This window comes from Medicago sativa, chromosome 2 (genome assembly GCF_051527215.1).
Source record: "Medicago sativa cultivar Bolivia chromosome 2, Bolivia_mono, whole genome shotgun sequence".
NCBI classification, from domain to species: Eukaryota; Viridiplantae; Streptophyta; class Magnoliopsida; order Fabales; family Fabaceae; genus Medicago; species Medicago sativa.
In genome coordinates, this window is record NC_140750.1 from 26,151,115 (window position 1) to 26,175,505 (window position 24,391).

At 37.3% G+C, this 24,391-nt stretch overlaps 1 protein-coding gene and 1 non-coding gene across 2 annotated transcripts; one reads left to right on the forward strand and one right to left on the reverse strand.

Annotated features, from left to right (window-relative positions):
- Positions 1 to 1,993: 1,993 nt before the first annotated feature.
- On the reverse strand, positions 1,994 to 18,252 carry LOC146945825 (uncharacterized). The gene is made up of 3 exons (XM_085748101.1): positions 17,862 to 18,252; positions 17,013 to 17,627; positions 1,994 to 2,593 (listed from the first exon to the last, which is right to left on the reverse strand). The coding sequence occupies exons 1-3, from the start codon at positions 18,192 to 18,194 to the stop codon at positions 1,994 to 1,996; spliced, it is 1,548 nt and encodes a 515-aa protein (XP_085604227.1). The 5' UTR covers positions 18,195 to 18,252.
- Positions 17,725 to 17,831, forward strand: LOC146945826 (small nucleolar RNA R71). The gene has a single exon (XR_015029427.1). It is a non-coding gene; the product is annotated as a small nucleolar RNA R71 (small nucleolar RNA).
- Positions 18,253 to 24,391: the final 6,139 nt, after the last annotated feature.

A 24,391-nucleotide genomic window follows, 5' to 3' on the forward strand; every position in this document is an offset into this window, starting at 1 on the left:
TTGTGGCCTTTTATGCCAAGATTTTATGTGACGTTGCGAACTAAATTTCCGCTGCATTTGATTATTGAATTTTATAAAGACAGGTTGCTTTAATAAATAGTATTTTCCCATTATTATATTGTTGTTAAATGATGTATTGATGTATGTGATGCTCCGTTATGTTGATGAACTCTGATAAATTTAATGAAATTTTTAAGTTGGGAAAACGGGGTGTTACAGCGTTGACATTGGTCACACTTAGAAACAAAAAGATGCACATATTTAAAGAGCGATGGCCAACAGAAACCAGATTGAAGAATTTTGAAAGAAGTCTTTTGAGTACTGGCGTGGCCATAATAGGGAGAAGAGTGACAATGGTTCAAAATATCACTTACCTCGTTTTCAGGAATGCATCTTCTGAAGATTTCATCTGATCCCCTTTTGAAGAGGTAAGGCTCATCCCAATAGTAGTGCTTGAGATCATGAAAGAACTTCTTTTGTTGGTAGTTCAAATCAGGGGATAATACTCTTGATGCAAGAAAGTTAACAAAATCTGCATACCAAGGTGCTTTAGTTTGTGCCAATGAGAAGAGTTGATCATCCGAGAAGGAATCATCTAAGGGCAACTCATCCTCATTGATTTCCCTAAGACGGGACAAGTGATCAGCTACAACATTTTCAATATCTTTTTTATCTTTTATTTCAAGATCAAATTCATGGAGGAGCAAAATCCACCGGATCAGTCTCGGTTTGGCATCTTTTTTGTTTAGCAAATATTTTATCGCCGAGTGATCCATGTAAACAATGATTTTTGATCCTACTAAGTATTGTCTAAATTTGTCAATGGCATAAACTACCGCCAACAATTCTTTTTCTGTTGTGGCATAATTTACTTGTGCCCCATCAAGGGTCTTAATTGCATAGTATATCGCATGCATCTTCTTATCTTTCCTTTGACCTTACACCGCCCCTCACACATTATTTCAAAAGGTAAGTTCAAATCTGATGGTTGTATGATCAGGGCTGTGACCAAAGCTTCCTTCAACCTCCAAAATGCCTTTAGGCATGAATCATCAAAGACAAAATCTACATCCTTAAGGAGCAAGCTTGTTCGTGGCCTAGTGATCAATGAAAAATCTTTAATAAAGTGGCGGTAAAATTGTGCATGACCTAGAAAGCTTCTTACTTCTTTGACCTAGGTAGGGGGTTGCATTTTTTCAATAATTTCAATTTTTGCTTTGTCTACCTCTATTTCTCGCTCGAAGACCAAGTGTCCTAAGACAATCCCTTCTCTTACCATGAAGTCACACTTTTCCCAATTCAAGACTAAGTTCACATGTTAACATCTTTCTAAAACTTTTTCTAGGTTAGCCAAACAATCATCAAAACTGGATCCATGCACAGAAAAATCATCCATAAAAACTCCCATTATATTTTCAACAAAATCAGAAAAAATAGACATCATACATCTTTGAAAAGTAACAGGAGCATTACAGAGACCAAAAGGCATCCTTCTATAGGCAAAAGTGCCAAAAGGGCATGTAAAAGTTGTTTTCTCTTGGTCATTAGGGTGAATGGGTATTTGAAAAAAATCCAGAATAACCGTCCAAGTAACAAAAATGTGAATGCTTAGCTAACCTTTCTTGCATTTGATCTATAAAAGGAAGTGGGAAGTGATCCTTATGGGTTGCCTTGTTAAGCTTCCTATAATCAATGCACATCCTCCACCCTGTGATAGTTCTAGTAGCAATGGATTAATTTTTTTTATCATTTTTAATAACTGTAAGACCACCCTTTTTAGGTACTACTTGAACCGGACTAACCCATTTAGAATCAAAAATTGGATAAATAACACCTGCATCTAAGAGTTTTAAGACTTCTTTTTTCATAACTTCTTTCATGTTAGGATTTAATCTTCTTTGATGTTCAATGGAGGGTTTATAGTCCTCTGCAAGTAGTATCCTATGCATGCATAATGAGGGGTTTATTCCTTTAATGTCTTCGATGGTATACCCTATAGCTTTAGGATATTTCTTGAGGACATTAAGTATTTTTCAGTTTCACCCTTATTTAGGCTTGCATTAACAATAACAGGGTAAGTAGAGTTAGGACCCAATAATTCATACCTCAGATTTGGTGGGAGCGGTTTAAGCTCCACCTTTGGTGCCACTCTTGGAGGAGGGATAACTTCTTCTTCCCTCAATTCTTCTATATCTGAGCCTTCTATAGGGGGGTTTCCATCTAGCAGCTCTTCATAGGCTTGGGCATCTCCTTCTAGTGTTGTACCTGAATTGTTCATCAAACACATTTCCAGGCCATCGTGTGTAGGTGATGCTAAAGAGCATTCTTTCACATAATGGTCGATTATATCTATCATGCAACATGAGTCCTTAACGGAAGGACTCTTCATGAGGTTAGCAAGTTCAAATTCAACAGTTTCTTTGCCAACATTAAATGCCAATTTGCCATTCTTAACATCAATTATAGCCCCTGCAGTAGCAAGGAAAGGCCTTCCCAAAAGAATCGGTACTTGGCTATCTTCCTCTATTTCCATCACAACAAAATCGGCGGGGATATAAATTTCTCCTACTTTGACCGAGACATTGATGACATGCTGTCATTATGTAATTTTTAGGACTTATTGTGACATTTTATTAGAGTTCTCATGCAATTTTCACTATTCCGGGGTGCAAAAAGATGAAAAACTGAAGTTCTGCCAGACCAAATCGCGCCACGCCAAATTGAAGCCTTGCCGCGATTTTGAAACAACAAATACACACTTCCTGTAAAGAGGAAATCGCGGCGCGCCTATTAACAAGGCGTGGCGCGATTTTGCTAGGTCAGGCCCATAAATCTCTATAAATACTGCACTCATTCTGAAGAAAAGGGTTACGATTTTGGAGAGCAAAGTGCTATTTTGAGACATCGGAGACGGCTAGAAGGGCGATTTCTTCAACCTTTTACCCATTCATGTATATTTTAATTATTTCATTGATTATGCTATTTGTAATCTCGATTATGAGTAGCTAAATCTCTTAGAGATTAGATCCGAGATGAATCTTTGTAACCCTTGATGACAGTCAGTCATTCACTATTTTTAGAGTCCTTTTAGTTAAGTTTTTATTCTATCATTATTAGTTTAGTACTTAATTTAGAGTCATTTTAAATAAATTACCATTTTATTATTTACTGTGTCAAGTAGAGAAAGGATTGAAAGCATGGGTTTATTATTCAATTAGTAGCCACATGAGTTAGCAAAAGATGTATCACGTTTTGGAGGGCTGAATAGCATAGAATAATTAGAAAAGAAGTTGGCTTCTTTGCATTCAGTGTTGGCCCAATAGAAATACAAAGGAGGCATGCGATTGGCTGGAAGGAAAAGAAAAAAATTTGGTTTGGAAGGATATAAGAGAGAAGCTAGCCGCACATAGAAAAGGAGGGGAGGAGACGTTTTGGAAAAGAGAAGGATGGTCACGCAGCACGAGGCAATATTCCAAGGAGGGAGGTGACATCACGTTTTGGGGAAAAAGGTGGAGAACTAGCTACACACATCAGTGGGAAAACAACAACAGGAAACAGAGAAATTCATGAGTATTTTCCTTTTGTCTTGTTTGTTTATTCCCATAGATATGATTAGCTAATTTTCTGTGATTAGGTCATGAGATGATTATGTACTAGCTCATGTGATGTAACCTGAAACTCTTTCGTTTATGAATGTCAATCTAGTTTATTCAGCATATTTTGTTCCTAATGTTTTTATGATTCTGACCCAATATAATTGTTTTAAGAGATTATATGACTACTGACACTAGCGTGTATCTCAGAAATATTTATGTTGTTCTATCTAACGGACAATCTAGGGATGAAGCGTTGTTAGATAGTGATAATTGAATTAACGGACTAAATAGCCATTGATGATTATAGGTTCACCTAAGGAATTAGGGAATTATGATTAGATGAGAGGATTTAGGATCAAGGGATTGACCTAAGTTAATTTGTTAATTCGTCGTTGACTTTGTGACGTTCGTAGGCTTAAGAAACAGGTTACTAATGAGTGATGTATAGATGAATCGAATGACCTAGTCATTTCTCTAAAATTATTTCAAAACCAAGTTTATATTTCAGTTATTTATTTATCATTGCAACCAACAATCAATTTTCCTAAGGCAACCCACTTATTTACTTACAACTTAAATGTTAATGAAATTGCCAAGTAGAGATTAGAACAGTCCCTGTGGATACGAATTAAATTATTACTTCGATAAAAGTTAATACACTTGCTAATTTTCTATCAAGTTTTTGGCGCCGTTGCCGGGGACTGTTAAATCATTTCAACTTTGCAATTTTGTTTCTATTTAGGATTTTTGTCATTTTTTTTTGTATATATATTGAAAAAAATTGAAAAAAAAATATTATGATTTATGCTCTTCATATCTCATTGTACTTTGCTGCTAAAGAATTTATCTAAGTTTTGCAGCTATGATAGACAGGTTAGTAGACATGTTACGCCTTTATGACACAGAGGAGATTGTTACGTTGGAGTATGAAAAACATTTGCTTTCTTGGAAGATAGAACAACGGGACAATCAAATCTCAAGATTAAATGCGAGATGTGATCATGAGGCGCATCATCAGGGTACAGATTGCGAAGGGCTGAAAGAGCTTATCAACATCGATTACAATACTCAGCTTCAAAATATTTTAGATGATTTCTTGATATTAAATCAAAGTTCATTTGAGAAATTTGAAGTTCAGTGTGGTGATCTTGTTGGGAAAGCGAATGAATGTGAGAAGCAACTGGTTGAGATGGAGACTGAGTGTCATGTTGTGGTGGAAGAAAATGCACAAAAGAGGAGTGTTGGTCTCTACCTGAAGTCTCAACCAACGGGGTTGAAAGAAATCATTCCTCTGCAAGGGTATATCTATTCTTCTTTAAGGTGGGATAGCTCAAATGCCAAAAGTCTAGCAGTTGGATCATGGGAGCATCTGCTACTTTGTATGAAGTTCATGGAATTCCTACCAAACAAGAGGAAGAAGAAGGATGATGTGTTCTTTCTGTCATATTTTCCACCCTAACAGTGGTTGAGGCGTCAAGCTTAATGACGTAAAAGAAAGTGCTTGATGGGAGGCAACCCATCCTTTTTTTTTTTTTTTAATGTTTTTTATTTTGCAGGTATTTTTATTTGGTAAAGAAAAAAAAATGAAGAAAAAAAAAAGCAAAAAAAAAAAAGAAAGTGAAAAGATGGACAAAAAAAAAAATCAGAGTCCACATCAGTTCTTATTTTTTTTCAATAACTTGTCAGATGTCAGTCGTGTCAGTTTATTTTCATTTTTCAGTAAATTTAATTGTTTGCTTGTTTATTATTAATGAATTTTCTTGTTCTTGACTTTTTCCAGTTTAGTAACAAATGTTTGTTCAAGTGGTATTCCAAAAGTTCAAAAGGAGGAGTGACTTGTGTTTCAAAGGCGAAGTGTACGGCAGTTAAAGATAGGTAGTCACAACTCCCAGAAATCTAAATTGTAAGGTTCATGGCCAAATTTTATTTTTCCAATTTACTTATATAGAGTGTTCCATGCATTTACATTTCTAGAACTTGCAATTTTTCTCTACTGTCGATTGATCTTTGTCATTAGCACACTGAGGCAAAAGTGCTTGGTCCTGTGAGCCTTTTGAAGCCTACCCTGATTTTAATTGTTATAATTTATCCTTTTCTTAGCCAAATTGAGCTGGTAGGTTTAGAACTTTTTGTTCGGTGACAAACTACATTACAAGCTTAGAGACTTTTAGGACTTGTCCCATATTGTTTTTCTGAGTTAGGCATTGTAGAATGTTGCTAAAGATTAAGTTTGGGGTTGCTATTGGAATTTGCAACCAATTAAGTTTGGGGTGGGGGTACTAGAGAATAAAGAGAACAAAAAAAGAACATTATCATAAAACATAAATAAAAAAAAAAACACACAAAAATGGTGTAAAAAAAACAATAAAATGAAAAAGGGACAAAACATTGAAAATCCGAGTAACTTTAAACTCGATTGTCCCAATAGTTACAAGTATTCTCTAGTACCTTTACAATTGTTGTTCCATAAGGTGAATGAATGATGGATTGAATTTTGTGCTTAACTTCCGTAGTAATGCCTAACTCAAATTTTGTGTAGCCTACTTATCCAAATATTATCCCACCTTCACCTAAGCCCCGTTATAACCCTTAAAGACCTCAAAGTGTGCATTGACATTGATTTTGATTGACGTTTAGAAACTTTTCAAGCATATGGTAATATGTAGATTGCATGTCGACTGTTGATAGGGCCAAACCGCAAGTGCACGGCCTATCGAAGTAATAGTAGTAAGTAGAGTTATCGTTCTGCTAGGGAGTTGGTCAATGATAGAGGTTTGGCAAGTGCACCAAATACTATCGAAGTAGTAAAAATATCGATCCCACGAGGACTGTGTTAATCTCAATTCAGCAATAAGGTTAATATTTAGGATGTGTAAAAGTTATTTTTAGTTTGCCACTAGGCAGTAGATTTGATTTGCATAAAAAAGTAAATGAACATAAAATAAAGATTTGGTTAGAAAATAAGAGAGAAAGATGAGATCAGATCCTTCGAATCCTCTAAGTTCCCCTAATTGGTCTACTGCACCTATTCGTTATGAATCCTTTTCTAATTTATGATGATTAACAAAATAGCTCTAATCAATCCCTTGAGTTAGAACCCTCTTCTTAAACTACAGCCCCTAATTCCTTAGGTGGTCTAATAACTCTTGAAGGTTTTACCGAACGTTAGCCTATTATCACTAACAAACGATTATCTATTCCTAGACTAACCCTGTTTATTAGAACAATTCAATTAGGTCTAAGTTGAAAGCCATGGTCAGTGGTCATTCATTCTCACGAAATCAAGTTATATGTGATCAAGATATAAAAAGCATTAAGAACAATTGAATTGAATAAACTAGAATTGAATTCATAAACAAAATAGAGTTTCACAGCAACATGTGTCAATTAGGGTTACAAAGATTCATCTCGGATCCAATCTCTAAGAGATTTAGCTACTCATAATTGAGTTTACAAATAGCATAATCAATGAAAGAATTAAAACATACATAAACTGGGTTAGAGATGATGAAATCCTCTCCGCTGCAGCCTTCTGGGTGTTAAAATCGCACTTTCGTTCTCCAAAATCGTAACCCTTGTTCTTCAGATTGAGTGCAGTATTTATAGAAGTCATGGGCCTGACCCATCAAAATCGCGCCGCGCCATGTATATAGGCGTGCCGCGATTTCCTCTTTACAGGAAGTGTGTATTTTTGCTTCAAAAATCGCAGCACGACTTGAAATTGGCGTGGCGCGATTTCCTTCGAACAGACTTCAAATTTTAAGCTTTTTGCACTCCAGAACAGTATAAATTGCATGAGAACTCTATCAAAATGTCACAATAAGTCCCTAATATTATGTAATGACAGCATGTCATCACAACCCCAAACTTAAACCATTCCTTGTCCTCAAGGAATTTGCTTGCAACAGTGACAAATGACAGTAAAATAACAGTTACCTGACAAAACGATAGTACCCAAAAGTTCATTCTCCTTCTAGCTAAAGATGAGCTAGTTTGACTTGTTCGCATCCACCAATTCACAACTCCTCGCATCAAATTGAAACAGGGTTCTACCAGTCGACATGCAGGTCTACATATTACCATACACTTGAAAAGTTTCTAAACATCAATCAAAGTCAATATCATTACACACTTTTGAGGTCTTTAAGGTTATAACGGGGCTTAGGTGAAAGGTGGGATATATTTGGATAAGTAGGCTACACAAAATTTGAGTTAGGCATTCCTAAGGAAGTTAAAGCACAAAGTTCAATCCAACACATTCATTCACCTAATAGAACAACAATTGCAAAGGTACTAGAGAATATTTATAACATTTAGGGACAATCGAGTTTGAAGTTACTCGGATTTTCAATGTTTTGTCCCTTTTTCATCATTCAATTTTTTTTTTTGATACACCATTTTTGTGTGTATTTTGCATGACAATTTCATATTTCTTTCATTTTTGTTCTCTAATTCTCTAATTCTCTAGTACCCCCACCCCAAACTTAGTTGGTTGCAAATTCCAATAGCAACCCCAAACTTAATCTTTAGCAACATTCTACAATGCCTTAACTCAGAAAATACATTAAGGGACAAGTCCTAAAAGTCTCTAGGCTTGTAATGTAGTTTGTCACCGAACAAAAAGTTCTAATCCTACCGGCTCACAATTGGTTAAGAAAGGATAAATTCAACGAATTAAAACAGGGTAGGCTTCAAAAAAGGCTCACAGGACCAAGCACTTTTGCCTCAGTGTGTAATTGACAAAGACCAATCAATAATAGAGAAACAATGCAAGTTCTAGAAATGTAGTTGCATGGAAAACTAATCTAAATATAAGTAAATTGAAAAACAAGATTTGGCAATGAACCTTATGGCTGAGATTTCTGGGAGTATGTGACTACCTAGCAACGCCGTACACTTCGCCTTTGAATCAAGTCACCCCTCCTTTAGAACTTTTGGAATACCGTTTCATCAAACAACTGTTACTAAACTGGAATAGGTCACATGAAACAAAACAAATTCATTAATAATACAAGTGCAGGAGCAATTACAATAGGGAAATAGTTCAATGGACTTCGACATTAAAAAGAAAAGAAAGAAAATACATCAAAAGAAAAATGACTGAAAATAAAATACAAAGCAGAAAATGCTAATCCATCAGTAGATCAGCCCATGTTCACATCATCATCCGAGTGTCCAGCCCCCGGTGTCCTCAATCCTTCAAAGATGCCATCCCCTTGATCTTGCTCGGTGGTATTGAAATCATCAGTGATTTCCCTCCTCAGTTTCTCAACCCAACACTCCTCCGGCGGTTGAACATTCAGCAATGCATTAAGGGCTTCAGGGCTGAAATCAATGATCTTGCCCCAAACAAAAGATTGAAAGGGTGTATCAGAAACCCGTGCATTTGCAAAGAATTCGACGATCACGATTTTGTTGTTCGCTTCATCGATCATCTCATTCAACTTTGTCCACCCTCTCCTTCGTAACTCAGCCTCAAAGAACGGATAATTCACAAGCTTTGTGAATTCAAACTTCCTCTCCCCCACAACTTCAAAACTTTTCATGGCTTTGTGGAACTCTTGGGCTTGGTCATTGATAAAATGAATGGTGTTTTCGGGTGGTTCGGATGCGGTACGAGGGCGTTTGGCTTTGCTTGTGGATGGCTTGGGGTTGGTGGCTTTCTTTGAGCGGGTGTTTCTTTGGTTGGAGGCCATTTGTGGTTTAGGAAGATGGTGAAAGGGAAGTTTTGTGAAGTTTGGGAAAGTTGGGAATGATGGTGGTTTGGTGGTGGTTTGGATTGATGAATTGATGATAGGATTGTGGGTAGATGATGTTTAGGAAGTGAAAATGGAGATGAAGATGAGAAAAATTTGTGAATGGAAGTTTAGGGAAGTTTTGGTAGAGAAAGGTAGGAAGACTGGAATGGGAAAAATGGTGGAAAAGCTGGGTTTTTATAGACTGGTAGGCAAAATCGCGGCACGCCATATAACAAGGCGCGACGCGATTTTGATCATACAGGGAGCATGCTTTGCTTCCTCAGGCCAAAAATTTTGTTTTCTTGAAAAATGCCTGAGTTCATTGAATTTTTGAAAAACTTTTGAGGAAAGAATCATGCAAGACATCAGTACCTTGCATGATTTTCTTTGCAGGAGGTATACTTGAACAATTTTTTAAAACTTTCCTGCCTCGTATTAAAAAGAAAAGAAAAATATTTTTGTGTTTTTGTTTTTGAAAGCAATAAAATCATACCTGAAAATTAAATAGTGGGTTGCCTCCCACCCAGCGCTTTCTTTTACGTCATTGAGCTTGACGTTTCAACCACTGTTAGGGTGGCAAATATGTCAAAAAGAACACATCATCCTTCTTCTTCCTCTTGTTTGGTAGGAATTCCATGAATTTGTAACAAAGAAGTAGATGCTCCCATGCACTCACAGTTAAACCTTTGGAATTTAAGCTCTCCCACCTTAGAGAAGGACGTGCATCCATCTGCACACGAGTGATTTCCTCAACCTCCGTTGGTTCAGACTTCGGGAAAATGTCAACACTCCTTACTTTGGGATTTTCTTCCACAACAACCTTGTGACATTCAGTCTCCATATGAACTAGCTTCCTCTGAGACTCATGTGCTTTCTCAACAAGATCACCACACTGAACATCATACTTTTCAAATAAAACTTGATTTGACACCAAGAAATCATCTAAAATATTCTGAAGTTGAGTATTGTAATCGATGTTGATCACCTCTTTCTTCCCTTCACCATCACTACCTGGTTGATCCGCCTCATAATGACCACAACTCGATTTTGTTGTCCAAAATTTTGATCTTAAAAGATAGCATATATTTTTCATACTGCAACTTAGCAATCTCTTCTGTGTCATAGAGGAGTAACCTGTCTATCATAGCTGCAAAACTTGGATAAACTTTTCAGTAGCACAGTACAATGAGAAGAAAACAAAGAGCATAATATTTTTTTTTTTTATAAATATATATACAAAAATATAAAAGACAGAAATCCTAAATAATAACGTAATTGCCTTGTTGAAATGACTCAACAGTCCCCGGCAACGGCGCCAAAAACTTGATAGAGGTTTGGCAAGTGCACCAAATACTATCGAAGTAGTAAAAATATCGATCCCACGAGGACTGTGTTAATCTCAATTCAGCAATAAGGTTAATATTTAGGATGTGTAAAAGTTATTTTTAGTTTGCCACTAGGCAGTAGATTTGATTTGCATAAAAAAGTAAATGAACATAAAATAAAGATTTGGTTAGAAAATAAGAGAGAAAGGTGAGATCAGATCCTTCGAATCCTCTAAGTTCCCCTAATTGGTCTACTGCACCTATTCGTTATGAATCCTTTTCTAATTTACGATGATTAACAAAATAGCTCTAATCAATCCCTTGAGTTAGAACCCTCTTCTTAAACTACAGCCCCTAATTCCTTAGGTGGTCTAATAACTCTTGAAGGTTTTACCGAACGTTAGCCTATTATCACTAACAAACGATTATCTATTCCTAGACTAACCCTGTTTATTAGAACAATTCAATTAGGTCTAAGTTGAAAGCCATGGTCAGTGGTCATTCATTCTCACGAAATCAAGTTATATGTGATCAAGATATAAAAAGCATTAAGAACAATTGAATTGAATAAACTAGAATTGAATTCATAAACAAAATAGAGTTTCACAGCAACATGTGTCAATTAGGGTTACAAAGATTCATCTCGGATCCAATCTCTAAGAGATTTAGCTACTCATAATTGAGTTTACAAATAGCATAATCAATGAAAGAATTAAAACATACATAAACTGGGTTAGAGATGATGAAATCCTCTCCGCTGCAGCCTTCTGGGTGTTAAAATCGCACTTTCGTTCTCCAAAATCGTAACCCTTGTTCTTCAGATTGAGTGCAGTATTTATAGAAGTCATGGGCCTGACCCATCAAAATCGCGCCGCGCCATGTATATAGGCGTGCCGCGATTTCCTCTTTACAGGAAGTGTGTATTTTTGCTTCAAAAATCGCAGCACGACTTGAAATTGGCGTGGCGCGATTTCCTTCGAACAGACTTCAAATTTTAAGCTTTTTGCACTCCAGAACAGTATAAATTGCATGAGAACTCTATCAAAATGTCACAATAAGTCCCTAATATTATGTAATGACAGCATGCATCAGTCAATCCAATTAGCTTTTAGAAATTGATTAGAAGAGAAAGGAATAAGAAGTTTGGAGAGTGCAGTTTTTGAAGGTAAATAACAATAATATTAAAAAGTCTTGGGATCATTGGTTCGTCATAATAACGAATCTTTTCACAAGCAAGCCTTAAACTTATAATTAAACGTTAATCCTAATTACTAAGGACAAGTCTCTCTTTAGCACATCACAGCTCCTCTCGAAGTCAGTGAGTGTATCCCTCCAACAACCACACCTATTCTCATGGGTGATTGCCTTTGGGACCCTTGAAGATCGAAACTTTATGCGTCCCAAGGTTTGCTAGACTATTCTCATGTTTCGCAAACCTTGTCTAAATTCACTTGTTCGGATATCAAAGCTCCGCGTTCGCTTTATGAATTGATATCTGTGATGATGAATTAACCATTATCAAACCCTCCGCGTTCGCTTCCACAGTTTGATAATAATTAATTCATGTTAAAACGGTGAATTTAGATTAGGAATTAGGGTAACAATTAATTAGGGTTTAAGACTTGGCTTGATCCGGATTACGTCATTAGACTTATCCAACGATCCTAAGACAAAGAAGTCTACTCACTCATGTTCATCGTAGACATGGGGGAAGAAGAGAGAAAATAACAGTAAAGTAAATTGCAAAGAAAGTAAAAGGGAAAATAAAGACTTTTATTAAAATAGCAATTGAAATAAACAAAGTAAAGCCTGATTGTTTATGGAGGAGAGCTACTCTATTTATAGCTTTACATCTGACTTAGAAACTAAGCAACTAGAAGGATAAAACAGTAAAGCTGCAACAGGGTAACTTGGGCTTGAAGAAAAGTAGCAAAACAGGTCCTGGAGACGGGCACGGCCGTGCCACATGTTGGCACGGGCCGTGCCAAGCTTCTGAGTTTGGGGGAACTTATTTTTGTCCCGTATCTTCGTATTCTTGCGCTGTATTTTGCTCCAGTCCTCTTTATTTTGCTCCAAGGCACCTTCCACCATATATTTATTCCTAAAATAAAATAAAACACAATTTGAAGTAAAATATTCTAAACTAAAATAAAATGCAATAAAATAAAATCAAATCTAAAATAAAACTAAACTAAATAAGGCAATAAATAATACTATCTATGACTCATCAAACTCCCCCACACTTGAATCTTTGCTTGTCCTCAAGCAAAAGACAACAGACATAGCAGCAACAAAGATTGATTTATGGCAATATTAAGAACATAAGTCTCAAAGAAAGGTTTTGTTCCAAGTACACTAATTATAATTTCAAATATTCCTCATGAACCTATTCTACCCAACATCAAGTCTCAAGTGAGTGTGTGTGTGCAGTCCAACCCTTTTCTTGCTCCTGTATAAGACAGATATTATGAGGAATAGGTTCTATCCTTAGTGCTAAAGTAACCGAGAAAAGTCCTTTCTTCATTTCATATAAGAGTGATGGGAATTTGAGTTAAAATTAAATTAGATTTAACAATTAAGCACAAGGGGCTGCAGATGCTTAGGGGCTATCTATCCTCATAGGAAGTCTTCTCGGATGTAATTGTCCTTTCCCCCTAGATTCAAAATCACCCTAAGCAGTGCTGCAAAATTATTGTTTGTTTCATCTCCGCGTAGGAAGTCTTTTTGGATGTAATTGTCCTTTCCCCCTAGCATTGATGAATTTGTTTCACTTTAGGTTCAAATTAGGGAGTCACCACCACAATTAGGAAGTTAGGGATTATCCTTTCCCCCACATGTTGGTGCCATCCTCCCGCCCCATTTAACATTAACAAATTAAAAAGAATATAACAATTAAGAACAATTTGATTAATTTTCCCACACAAACTTATACTACTTTTACTCTTAAGACTTTAAAGGGTCTAAGTTAACACTAAAGATAGAACATGTTCCTTAAAATACCTATTCATACATTTACTCAAGGATTGCAACCGGGTGCTTTTCTCATTGGAGAATTTTCACATTAAAACAAGATATGGGTATAGCAAGAACACAAGAAACACAAGAAACTACTTTTATGTACAAGAAACAACCTTTAAAGAAGAGACAAAACAAAAAATTTTCATGCCATATTTACATTAAAAACAAGCTACTAATCGTGCCTCTTGCTATAAAAACAAAACAAAAGAATAAAGTTCAAGGGAGTTTGGGAACACTACGACTCTAGACACTTTATTAGGCGCCCCCCCCCCCCCCCCCCCCCACCCCCACACTTAGGGGAAGCATTGTCCTCAATGATTCAAAAGAAAAAGAAATTAAAAAGAAGAAGAAGAAGAAGAAAGAAGGAGTAGAAGAAGAGGAGGAGAAAGAGATGAGTAGAAGAAGAATGAGAGAGATAGGAAGAAGAAGAAGGGAAGAGAGGAAGAGGAAAGCTCACATTTGTTTATTGAGGTCCGTAAGGAGGACCTTGAAGTTGGAGGTGTTGCATCATCCGACGGAGCATCTCATTATTTTCATTATTGACACGGTTGCCCCTTTGAACTTCATTGCGAAGGCCGGAGATTTCAACACCTTGCCTTTGTTGCTCGGTGCTCATCCTCTCGATCTCATTATGAATCCATGTCCATCTTTGATTTTCATTAAGCTCACCGGCTGCATGGCCATGGTGCCCCTCTTGGTGCAAGTTAGCACCTTCTCCTTCATCATGGTGCAAGTTAGCACCTTCTCCCTCATCATCATCTTGTTCACCAAGAACCTGCATATCATTAACATACAACCAATTTTCTTCCACCTCGGTGGTAGTCCGAGATGGGTTAGGCAATAAAAACACGATTGGCATATTTAGCTTAAGTTGGTAATGGAGCGGTGGACGATGTTTGATGAAATTCATAGCAATAAGGGTCTCTATGTTAAGCCTATTGTTTCCCTCAATTGGTTTGATCCCCTCATCTTCACCCACTCCAAAACACCTAGCTATATATGTAATGATGCCACCCACCATTATGTCTCCTCTACCGGCCGGTCTAGTACCGACAAAGTCTAGGTAATCAATCAAGTAAAAACAAGTATTGACGGGGTGGTTGTAGAGCATTGCCCATAGCATGAACAATTCATCGGTTCTAGTGTTTCCTAGCTCGGTTCTACCCCAAATAGTGCAAGCCATTACCCTTTGGAGGTACCTAAGTACGGGGTTGTGGATGTTGCTAGCTTTGTTGGCTCTAGGAACATAGTTGGAAACGCCGGTGATACGTGTCCAAAAGGCAGCTGGGTCATAGTTATTCGGTTTTAGGCTAGGATCCCAATGATCATGAATATATCCTTCATTTGCAAAACCTAAGGCCTCACAAAAGTGCTGAAGTGACATGTCATAATCAATATTCATCGACCGAAAAACAACTCTATGGTTAGGGTTATCAAAATTCAACTTATCTTTAGTGAAAACAATTGAGCTTAAAAATTCATAAGTGAAGTTTTCATAACCCCGCATAGGTTTCAGCAAATCAGTCCAACCTAACTTTCCTATCATCCTAGAAACATCATCAAACAGCTCTAGCACATCTAAAGTATTGGGATCAGGATAACGAGAAGGATGCAAGTGTTTAGAGATTAGAATTTTATACCTGTCCCGTTGCTTGTTGTTCTTGAAGTTTATTCCATGATTCTTCACTTGTGCTTGCTTCTTTGGGGGAGGTCCTCCTTGAGAGCTTGCTGGTTCTTTACCACTTCTTCTTGAAGCCATTTACCCCTGTTGGAATTGGTTTTGAAGGTTTAGGGTTGGGGTTGATGTTTAAGGAAGGTTTGTTGGTTTGGATGTGGAGATTGGTTAGGTTTTGTGGTGTTTGGGTTAGGTTTTGAAAGATTAGGGTTTTGGTGAATTATGGGTTTGAATGGATGAAAGATGTTTTTGATTGGTGGTCTTTGTTTTGGATGAAGTTTGTGGTTGATTGGTGAAAGAATTGAGTGGTTTGGTGAAGAATTGAGGGAGATATGAAGGTTTGAAGGTTTGAAGGTTATGGAGGTTTAGAGAGAAGTTTGAAAGATGAAAGAGGGTTGTGGTTTAAGAATGAAGAAGAGGAAAGAAAAAAATTGTGTATATAGGCAACAAGAACACGGGCACGGCCGTGCCACCCTTGGCACGGGCCGTGCCATCTTCCTGACTTCAATCTTCAATTTTTCTTTTAAAAACTTGGCACGGCCGTGCCATACCTAACACGGGCCGTGCCACCTCTCTGATCCTGGGGGCTTCAGAATTTTTCAATTTCTTAATTTTTCTCGAATCACACTTGGACAATTACCTACAAAACAACTTAAAACAAAGAAAAACAAAACAAAAGCAATTAAATGCGTGGGTTGCCTCCCACGAAGCGCTCTTTTAATGTCATTAGCTTGACGGTTAGAAAGAGTCCTTAGAATGGATCAAAGATATCATATTGTGTAGATGACGCTATAAAACGTTCTTTCACAACATGATCGTTAAGCATGCAACAAGAGTAAAGAGCGGGACCTTTCATAACGTTTTCCAACTCAAATCCTACCATCTTATCACTCACTTGAAAGACTATCCTACCGTGCTTGACATCTACGAGAGCTCCCGCAGTGGCTAGGAAAGGTCTACCTAGGATTATAGGGACGTCATCGTCCTCTTCAATGTCAACGACTACAAAGTCAGTGGTGATGTATATCCCCTCTATTTTGACGGGTATGTCCTCGACAAATCCTACAAGTTTCATGGTAGAACGATCTGCTAACTTTAATTCCATTTCGGTAGGCTTCAACTCTCCTATCCCTATCCTTTTAAGAAGAGACAAAGGCAGCAAACTAACACTAGCTCCTAAGTCACATAAAGCTTTGTTTATGGTTTCATTCCCAATTTCACACGGTATGGCAAAGCTACCTGGATCTCTAAGCTTAGGGGGTGCTTCTTGGATGATTGCACTAGTTTCCTTAGCCAAGGCTATTGTCTCATTATGCTTTATAGCCCTTTTCTTTGAAAAAATTTCCTTTAAAAACTTGGCATATAGAGGCATCCTAGACAAAGCTTCAGCAAAGGGAAGTTTAATGCAAATCTTCCTAAGTATGTTAACAAATTTTTCAAACTTACCCTCTAGTTTAAGCTTTTCAGGATTTAAGGGGGATGGAGTTTTGTTTTCTTCAAGTGGTTTTGCTTCTTCTATCACAACTTTATCACCTAAGGGCTTGACATTTTCTTTCCCAATGTTTTTAACCTTAGCAAAAGTTTCACCTAACTTACTACCCCTAAAAGATATGACATTAACTTGGGCTTTGGGATTGGCTTCGGTTTGACCAGGAAAGACTCCCGGTGTTTGGGAAGATGTAGCCACTTGTTGGGCTATTTGGGCGATTTGTGTTTCAAGCATTTTAGAGTGAGTAGAAATAGAATCAACCTTGGTATTGAGCTTGGAAAGAGAATCATTCAGAAATCCAGTTTGGTTTTTAAGTTCTTGAAGTTGTTTGTTTTGGTTGGCAATGGAATTTTCCAACAAAATTTCCAAATTGGATTTTTGAGTGAATCTTTGGTTGTTTGCATAACCGGGTGGTGCTACTTGTCCATAGGGATTTTGGTTTTTATAAAAATTTTGATTTTGTCTCATCCCTTGGTTGTATTGAGCATAATTCATTTGTTCAACACCATTAATAGCACTACCTAGTTGGCAATCAACACCAGCATGACCAGTTATACCACAAATTTCACAAGAGGGAGTAGAAGCAGAATTGATAGCGCTAACATTGAGTTTTTCAAGTTTTTCAGTTAGTGTATCAATTTTAGAAGCAAGGTGGTCATAGTTAGAGACTTCGTGTATACCTGCCTCCCTTTTGGAGGATGAAGAACTAGAGATGGCTCTCTCGTCGGTCCATTTGTAATGATTCTGAGCCATGTCTTCAATTAGGGCATACGCCTCCGTGTAGTTCTTGTTCATAAGTGCTCCACCTGCAGCTGCATCAACAGACATCTTAATGGTATAAGACAAGCCATTATAAAAAGTGTGGACTATAAGCCACTTCTCTAGGCCATGGTGGGGACAAAGTCTTAGCATTTCTTTGAAACGCTCCCACGCATCATAGAGAGACTCCCCATCTTTTTGGTTGAACCGCGTGATTTGGTCTCTAAGTTTAGCGGTTTTAGATGGTGGAAAGAAACGGGCAAGGAATGCTTGCCTCATCTGATCCCATGAAGTAATGGAACCGACTTCGAGGGAATGGAACCAAGCGCTAGCTCTATCCCTTAAGGAAAAGGGAAAGAGATGAAGTCTTACGGCTTCTTGGTTCTCCTTCATGGTTCCACTAATTCGTAGGAAAACAGAGATGTGAAGATTGGGATCCTCAGTGGGGGATCCCGAGAATTGGTTTTGCTGCACCAAGTTAAGTAGGGCAGGCTTAATTTCAAAATTGTCATCCTCAACCGTTGGGTACACAATAACAGCTTGTGGCTCAGCCGTAGACGGCATTGCATACTCTTTGAGAGTGCGATTGGCCATGGCGGTGTTATTTTGTGCTGCTCTCCTTCTTCTATGTAAGAACCTTTCGATCTCAGGTATGAATACCGCTTGATTTCTAGTTCTTCGCATACAAGGTTGAGAACCCAAGAAGTTAACGATAACAGAAAAATAAAAAGTTAAAAATAAAAAGAAAAAAGAAAGAAGAGAGAATTCTAATCACTAAGAAAAAGCTAATTAAATTAGTTAACTCCCCGGCAACGGCGCCAAAAACTTGATAGGGCCAAACCGCAAGTGCACGGCCTATCGAAGTAATAGTAGTAAGTAGAGTTATCGTTCCGCTAGGGAGTTGGTCAATCCAATTAGCTTTTAGAAATTGATTAGAAGAGAAATGAATAAGAAGTTTGGAGAGTGCAGTTTTTGAAGGTAAATAACAATAATATTAAAAAGTCTTGGGATCATTGGTTCGTCATAATAACGAATCTTTTCACAAGCAAGCCTTAAACTTATAATTAAACGTTAATCCTAATTACTAAGGACAAGTCTCTCTTTAGCATATCACAGCTCCTCTCGAAGTCAGTGAGTGTATCCCTCCAACAACCACACCTATTCTCATGGGTGATTGCCTTTGGGACCCTTGAAGATCGAAACTTTATGCGTCCCAAGGTTTGCTAGACTATTCTCATGTTTCGCAAACCTTGTCTAAATTCACTTGTTCGGATATCAAAGCTCCGCGTTCGCTTTATGAATTGATATCTGTGATGATGAATTAACCATTATCAAACCCTCCGCGTTCGCTTCCACAGTTTGATAATAATTAATTCATGTTAAAACGGTGAATTTAGATTAGGAATTAGGGTAACAATTAATTAGGGTTTAAGACTTGGCTTGATCCGGATTACGTCATTAGACTTATCCAACGATCCTAAGACAAAGAAGTCTACTCACTCATGTTCATCGTAGACATGGGGGAAGAAGAGAGAAAATAACAGTAAAGTAAATTGCAAAGAAAGTAAAAGGGAAAATAAAGACTTTTATTAAAATAGCAATTGAAATAAACAAAGTAAAGCCTGATTGTTTATGTTGGAGAGCTACTCTATTTATAGCTTTACATCTGACTTAGAAACTAAGCAACTAGAAGGATAAAACAGTAAAGCTGCAACAGGGTAACTTAGGCTTGAAGAAAAGCAGCAAAACAGGTCCTGGAGACGGGCACGGCCGTGCCACATGTTGGCACGGGCCGTGCCAAGCTTCTGAGTTTGGGGGAACATATTTTTGTCCCGTATCTTCGTATTCTTGCGCTGTATTTTGCTCCAGTCCTCTTTCTTTTGCTCCAAGGCACCTTCCACCATATATTTATTCCTAAAATAAAATAAAACACAATTTGAAGTAAAATATTCTAAACTAAAATAAAATGCAATAAAATAAAATCAAATCTAAAATAAAACTAAACTAAATAAGGCAATAAATAATACTATCTATGACTCATCAACTGTGTGTGAACCCCTTTCATATTTTGGCGTGGAGTTGTGAATTGGCGGATGCGTACAAGTCAAACTAGCTCATCTTTAGCTAGTAAGGTGTTGAACTTTTGGGTACTTTCGCTTGATCAAGTAATTGTTATTTTACTGTCGATTGTCAATTTAACAAGTTTGTTCCTTGAGGACAAGTAACGTTTCAAGTTTGGGGTTGTGATGACAGTCAGTCATTCACTATTTTTAGAGTCCTTTTAGTTAAGTTTTTATTCTATCATTATTAGTTTAGTACTTAATTTAGAGTCATTTTAAATAAATTACCATTTTATTATTTATTGTGTCAAGTAGAGAAAGGATTGAAAGCATGGGTTTATTATTCAATTAGTAGCCACATGAGTTAGCAAAAGATGTATCACGTTTTGGAGGGCTAAATAGCATAGAATAATTAGAAAAGAAGTTGGCTTCTTTGCATTCAGTGTTGGCCCAATAGAAATACAAAGGAGGCATGCGATTGGCTGGAAGGAAAAGAAAACAATTTGGTTTGGAAGGATATAAGAGAGAAGCTAGCCGCACATAGAAAAGGAGGGGAGGAGACGTTTTGGAAAAGAGAAGGATGGTCACGCAGCACGAGGCAATATTCCAAGGAGGGAGGTGACATCACGTTTTGGGGAAAAAGGTGGAGAACTAGCTACACACATCAGTGGGAAAACAACAACAGGAAACAAAGAAATTCATGAGTATTTTCCTTTTGTCTTGTTTGTTTATTCCCATAGATATGATTAGTTAATTCGTCGTTGACTTTGTGACGTTCGTAGACTTAAGAAACAAGTTACTAATGAGTGATGTATAGATGAATCGAATGACCTAGTCATTTCTCTAAAATTATTTCAAAACCAAGTTTATATTTCAGTTATTTATTTATCATTGCAACCAACAATCAATTTGCCTAAGGCAACCCACTTATATACTTACAACTTAAATGTTAATGAAATTGCCAAGTAGAGATTAGAACAGTCCCTGTGGATACGAATTAAATTATTACTTCGATAAAAGTTAGTACACTTGCTAATTTTCTATCAACCCTAATTGACACATGTTGCTGTGAAACTCTATTTTGTTTATGAATTCAATTCTAATTTATTCAATTCAATTGTTCTTAATGCTTTTTATATCTTGATCACATATAACTTGATTTTGTGAGAATGAATGACCACTGACCATGGCTTTCAACTTAGACCTAATTGAATTGTTCTAATAAACAGGGTTAGTCTAGGAATAGATAATCGTTTGTTAGTGATAATAGGTTAACGTTGGGTAAAACCTTCAAGAATTATTAGACCACCTAAGGAATTAGGAGCTGTAGTTTAAGAAGAGGGTCCTAACTCAAGGGATTGATTAGGGCTATTTTGTTAATCATCGTAGATTAGAAGAGGATTCATAACAAATAGGTGCAGTAGACCAATTAGGGGAACTTAGAGGATTCGACGGATCTGATCTCATCTTTCTCTCATATTTTCTTAACAAATCTTTATTTTCTGTTTCTTGATTTAATTAAAATCAAACCAAATCTACTGCCTAGTGGCAAAACAAAATAAATTTTATACATCCTATTTCTATAACGCAATTGAATTATTGAAGTTAAAAACAGTCCTCGTGGGATCGATATTTTTACTACTTCGATAGTATTTGGTGCACTTGCCAAACGTCTATCAAGTTTTTGGCGCCGTTGCCGGGGACTGTTGAATTATTTCAACAAGGCAATTACGTTATTATTTAGGATTTCTGTCTTTTATATTTTTGTATATATATTTATAAAAAAAAAATATTATGCTCTTTGTTTTCTTGTCATTGTACTGTGCTACTGAAAAGTTTATCCAAGTTTTGCAGCTATGATAGACAGGTTACTCCTCTATGACACAAAAGAGATTGCTAAGTTGCAGTATGAAAAATATATGCTATCTTTTAAGATCAAAATTTTGGACAACAAAATCTCGAGTTGGGGTCACTATGAGGCGAATCAACCAGGTAGTGATGGTGAAGGGAAGAAAGAGGTGATCAACATCGATTACAATACTCAACTTCAGAATATTTTAGATGATTTCTTGGTGTCAAATCAAGTTTTATTTGAAAAGTTTGATGTTCAGTGTGGTGATCTTGTTGAGAAATCACATGAGTCTCAAAGGAAGCTGGTTCAGATGGAGATTGAGTGTCACAAGGTTGTGGTGGAAGAAAATCCAAAAGTGAGGAGTGCTGACATTTTCCCGAAGTCTGAACAAACAGGGGTTAAGGAAATTACTCGTGTGCAAATGGATGCATGTCCTTCTCTAAGGTGGGAGAGCTTAAATTCCAAAGGTTTAACTGTGAGTGCATGGGAGCATCTACTTCTTTGTTACAAATTCATGGAATTCCTACCAAACAAGAGGAAGAAGAAGGATGATGTGTTCTTTTTGACATATTTGCCACCCTAACAGTGGTTGAAACGTCAAGCTCAATGACGTAAAAGAAAGCGCTTGGTGGGAGGCAACCCACTATTTATTTTTCAGGTATGATTTTATTGCTTTCAAAAACAAAAACACAAAAATATTTTTCTTTTCTTTTAAAAACAAAAACACAAAAACCCACTATTTATACCTCCTGCCAAGAAAATCATGCAAGGTACTGATGTCTTGCATGATTCTCTCCTCAAAAGTTTTTCAGAAATTAAAGGAACTCAGGCATTTTTCAAGAAAACAAAAATTTTGGCCTGAGGAAGCAAAACATGCTCCCTGTTTGACCAAAATCGCGCCGCGCCTGTATATGGCCGCAGCGCGATTTTCACAAGCAAAGAACCAAACTCCCTGTTTTGAGGAAATCACGGCACGCCTGATATTAGCCGCGGCGCGATTTTCCTCCTCAGCCTATAAAAACCTCACTGTTCATCATCATTTTCATTCCATTCTTCCTACTTTTCTTTACCAAACTTTCCCTAGACTTCCCATTCACGAATCTCTTCCATCTTCATCTACTTTATCACTTCCTAAACATCATCAAACCACAATCCAACCACAAATTCATCAATCCAAACCATTATCATTCACAGTCCTTCACAATTTTCCCAAACTTCACAAAACTTTCCTTTCACCATCTTCCTTAACCACAAATGGCCTCCAACCCATGAAACACCCGCTCAAAGAAAGCCACCAACCCCAAGCCATCCACAAGCAAAGCCAAACGCCCTCGTGCCGCATCCGAACCACCCGAAAACGCCATTCATTTCATCAATGACCAAGCCCAAGAGTTCCACCAATCCATGAAAAGTTTTGAAGTTGTGGGGGAGAGAAAGTTTGACTTCACAAGGCTTGTTAAGTATCCGTTCTTTGAGGCTGAATTACGAAGGAGAGGGTGGACGAAGTTGAATGAGAGGATCAGTGAAGCGAACAACAAAACCGTGATCGTCGAATTCTTTGCAAATGCACGGGTTTCCGATACACCCTTTCAATCTTTTGTTCGGGGAAAGATAATTGATTTCAGCCCTGAAGCCCTTAATGAATTTCTGAATGTTCAACCGCCGGAGGAGTGTTAGGTTGAGAAACTGAGGAGGGAGAGATTTGGTATGACGGAGACTTCAGACCAACTGTGGGTGAACCGTCCTAGGTTCTCAGCTGCGTTTGCTGCAGAGGCTCAATTGAATATGGGTCCGATTAGTGGGTCCTATGAGAGGTTTGGAGGCTCCCGTGAGCGCATGGAGCAATATTTTACACATCAGGAGGAGTATGGTATGCGCATGAGGAGGGAAATCACTGATGATTTCAATGCCACCGAGCAAGATCAAGGGTATGGCATCTTTGAGGGATTGAGGACACCAGGGGCTGGACACTCGGATGATGATGTGAACATGGGCTGATCTACTGATGGATTAGCATTTTCTGCTTTGTATTTTATTTTCAGTTATTTTTCTTTTGATGTATATTTTTTTTTTTTTAATGTCGAAGTCCATTGAACTTATTTCCCTATTGTAATTGCTCCTGCACTTGTTTATTATTAATGAATTTGTTTTGTTTCATGTGACCTATTCCAGTTTAGTAACAGTTGTTTGATGAAACGGTATTCCAAAAGTTCTAAAGGAGGGGTGACTTGATTCAAAGGCGAAGTGTACGGCATTGCTAGGTAGTCACATACTCCAAGAAATCTCAGCCATAAGGTTCATTGCCAAATTTTGTTTTTCAATTTACTTATATTTAGATTAGCTTTCCATGCAACTACACTTCTAGAACTTGCATTGTTTCTCTATTATTGATTGGTCTTTGTTAATTACACACTGAGGCAAAAGTGCTTGGTCCTGTGAGCCTTTTTGAAGTCTACCCTGTTTTAATTTGTTGAATTTATCCTTTCTAAACCAATTGTGAGCCGGTAGGATTAGAACTTTTTGTTCGGTGACAAACTACATTACAAGCCTAGAGACTTTTTGGACTTGTCCCTTAATGTATTTTCTGAGTTAAGGCATTGTAGAATGTTGCTAAAGATTAAGTTTGGGGTTGCTATTGGAATTTGCAACCAACTAAGTTTGGGGTGGGGGTACTAGAGAATAAGAGAACAAAAATGAAAGAAATATGAAATTGTCATGCAAAATATACACAAAAATGGTGTATCAAAAAAAAATGAAATTGAATGCTGAATAAGGGACAAAACATTGAAAATCCGAGTAACTTCAAACTCGATTGTCCCTAAATGTTAAAAATATTCTCTAGTACCTTTGCATTGATTGTTATTCCACAAGGTGAATGA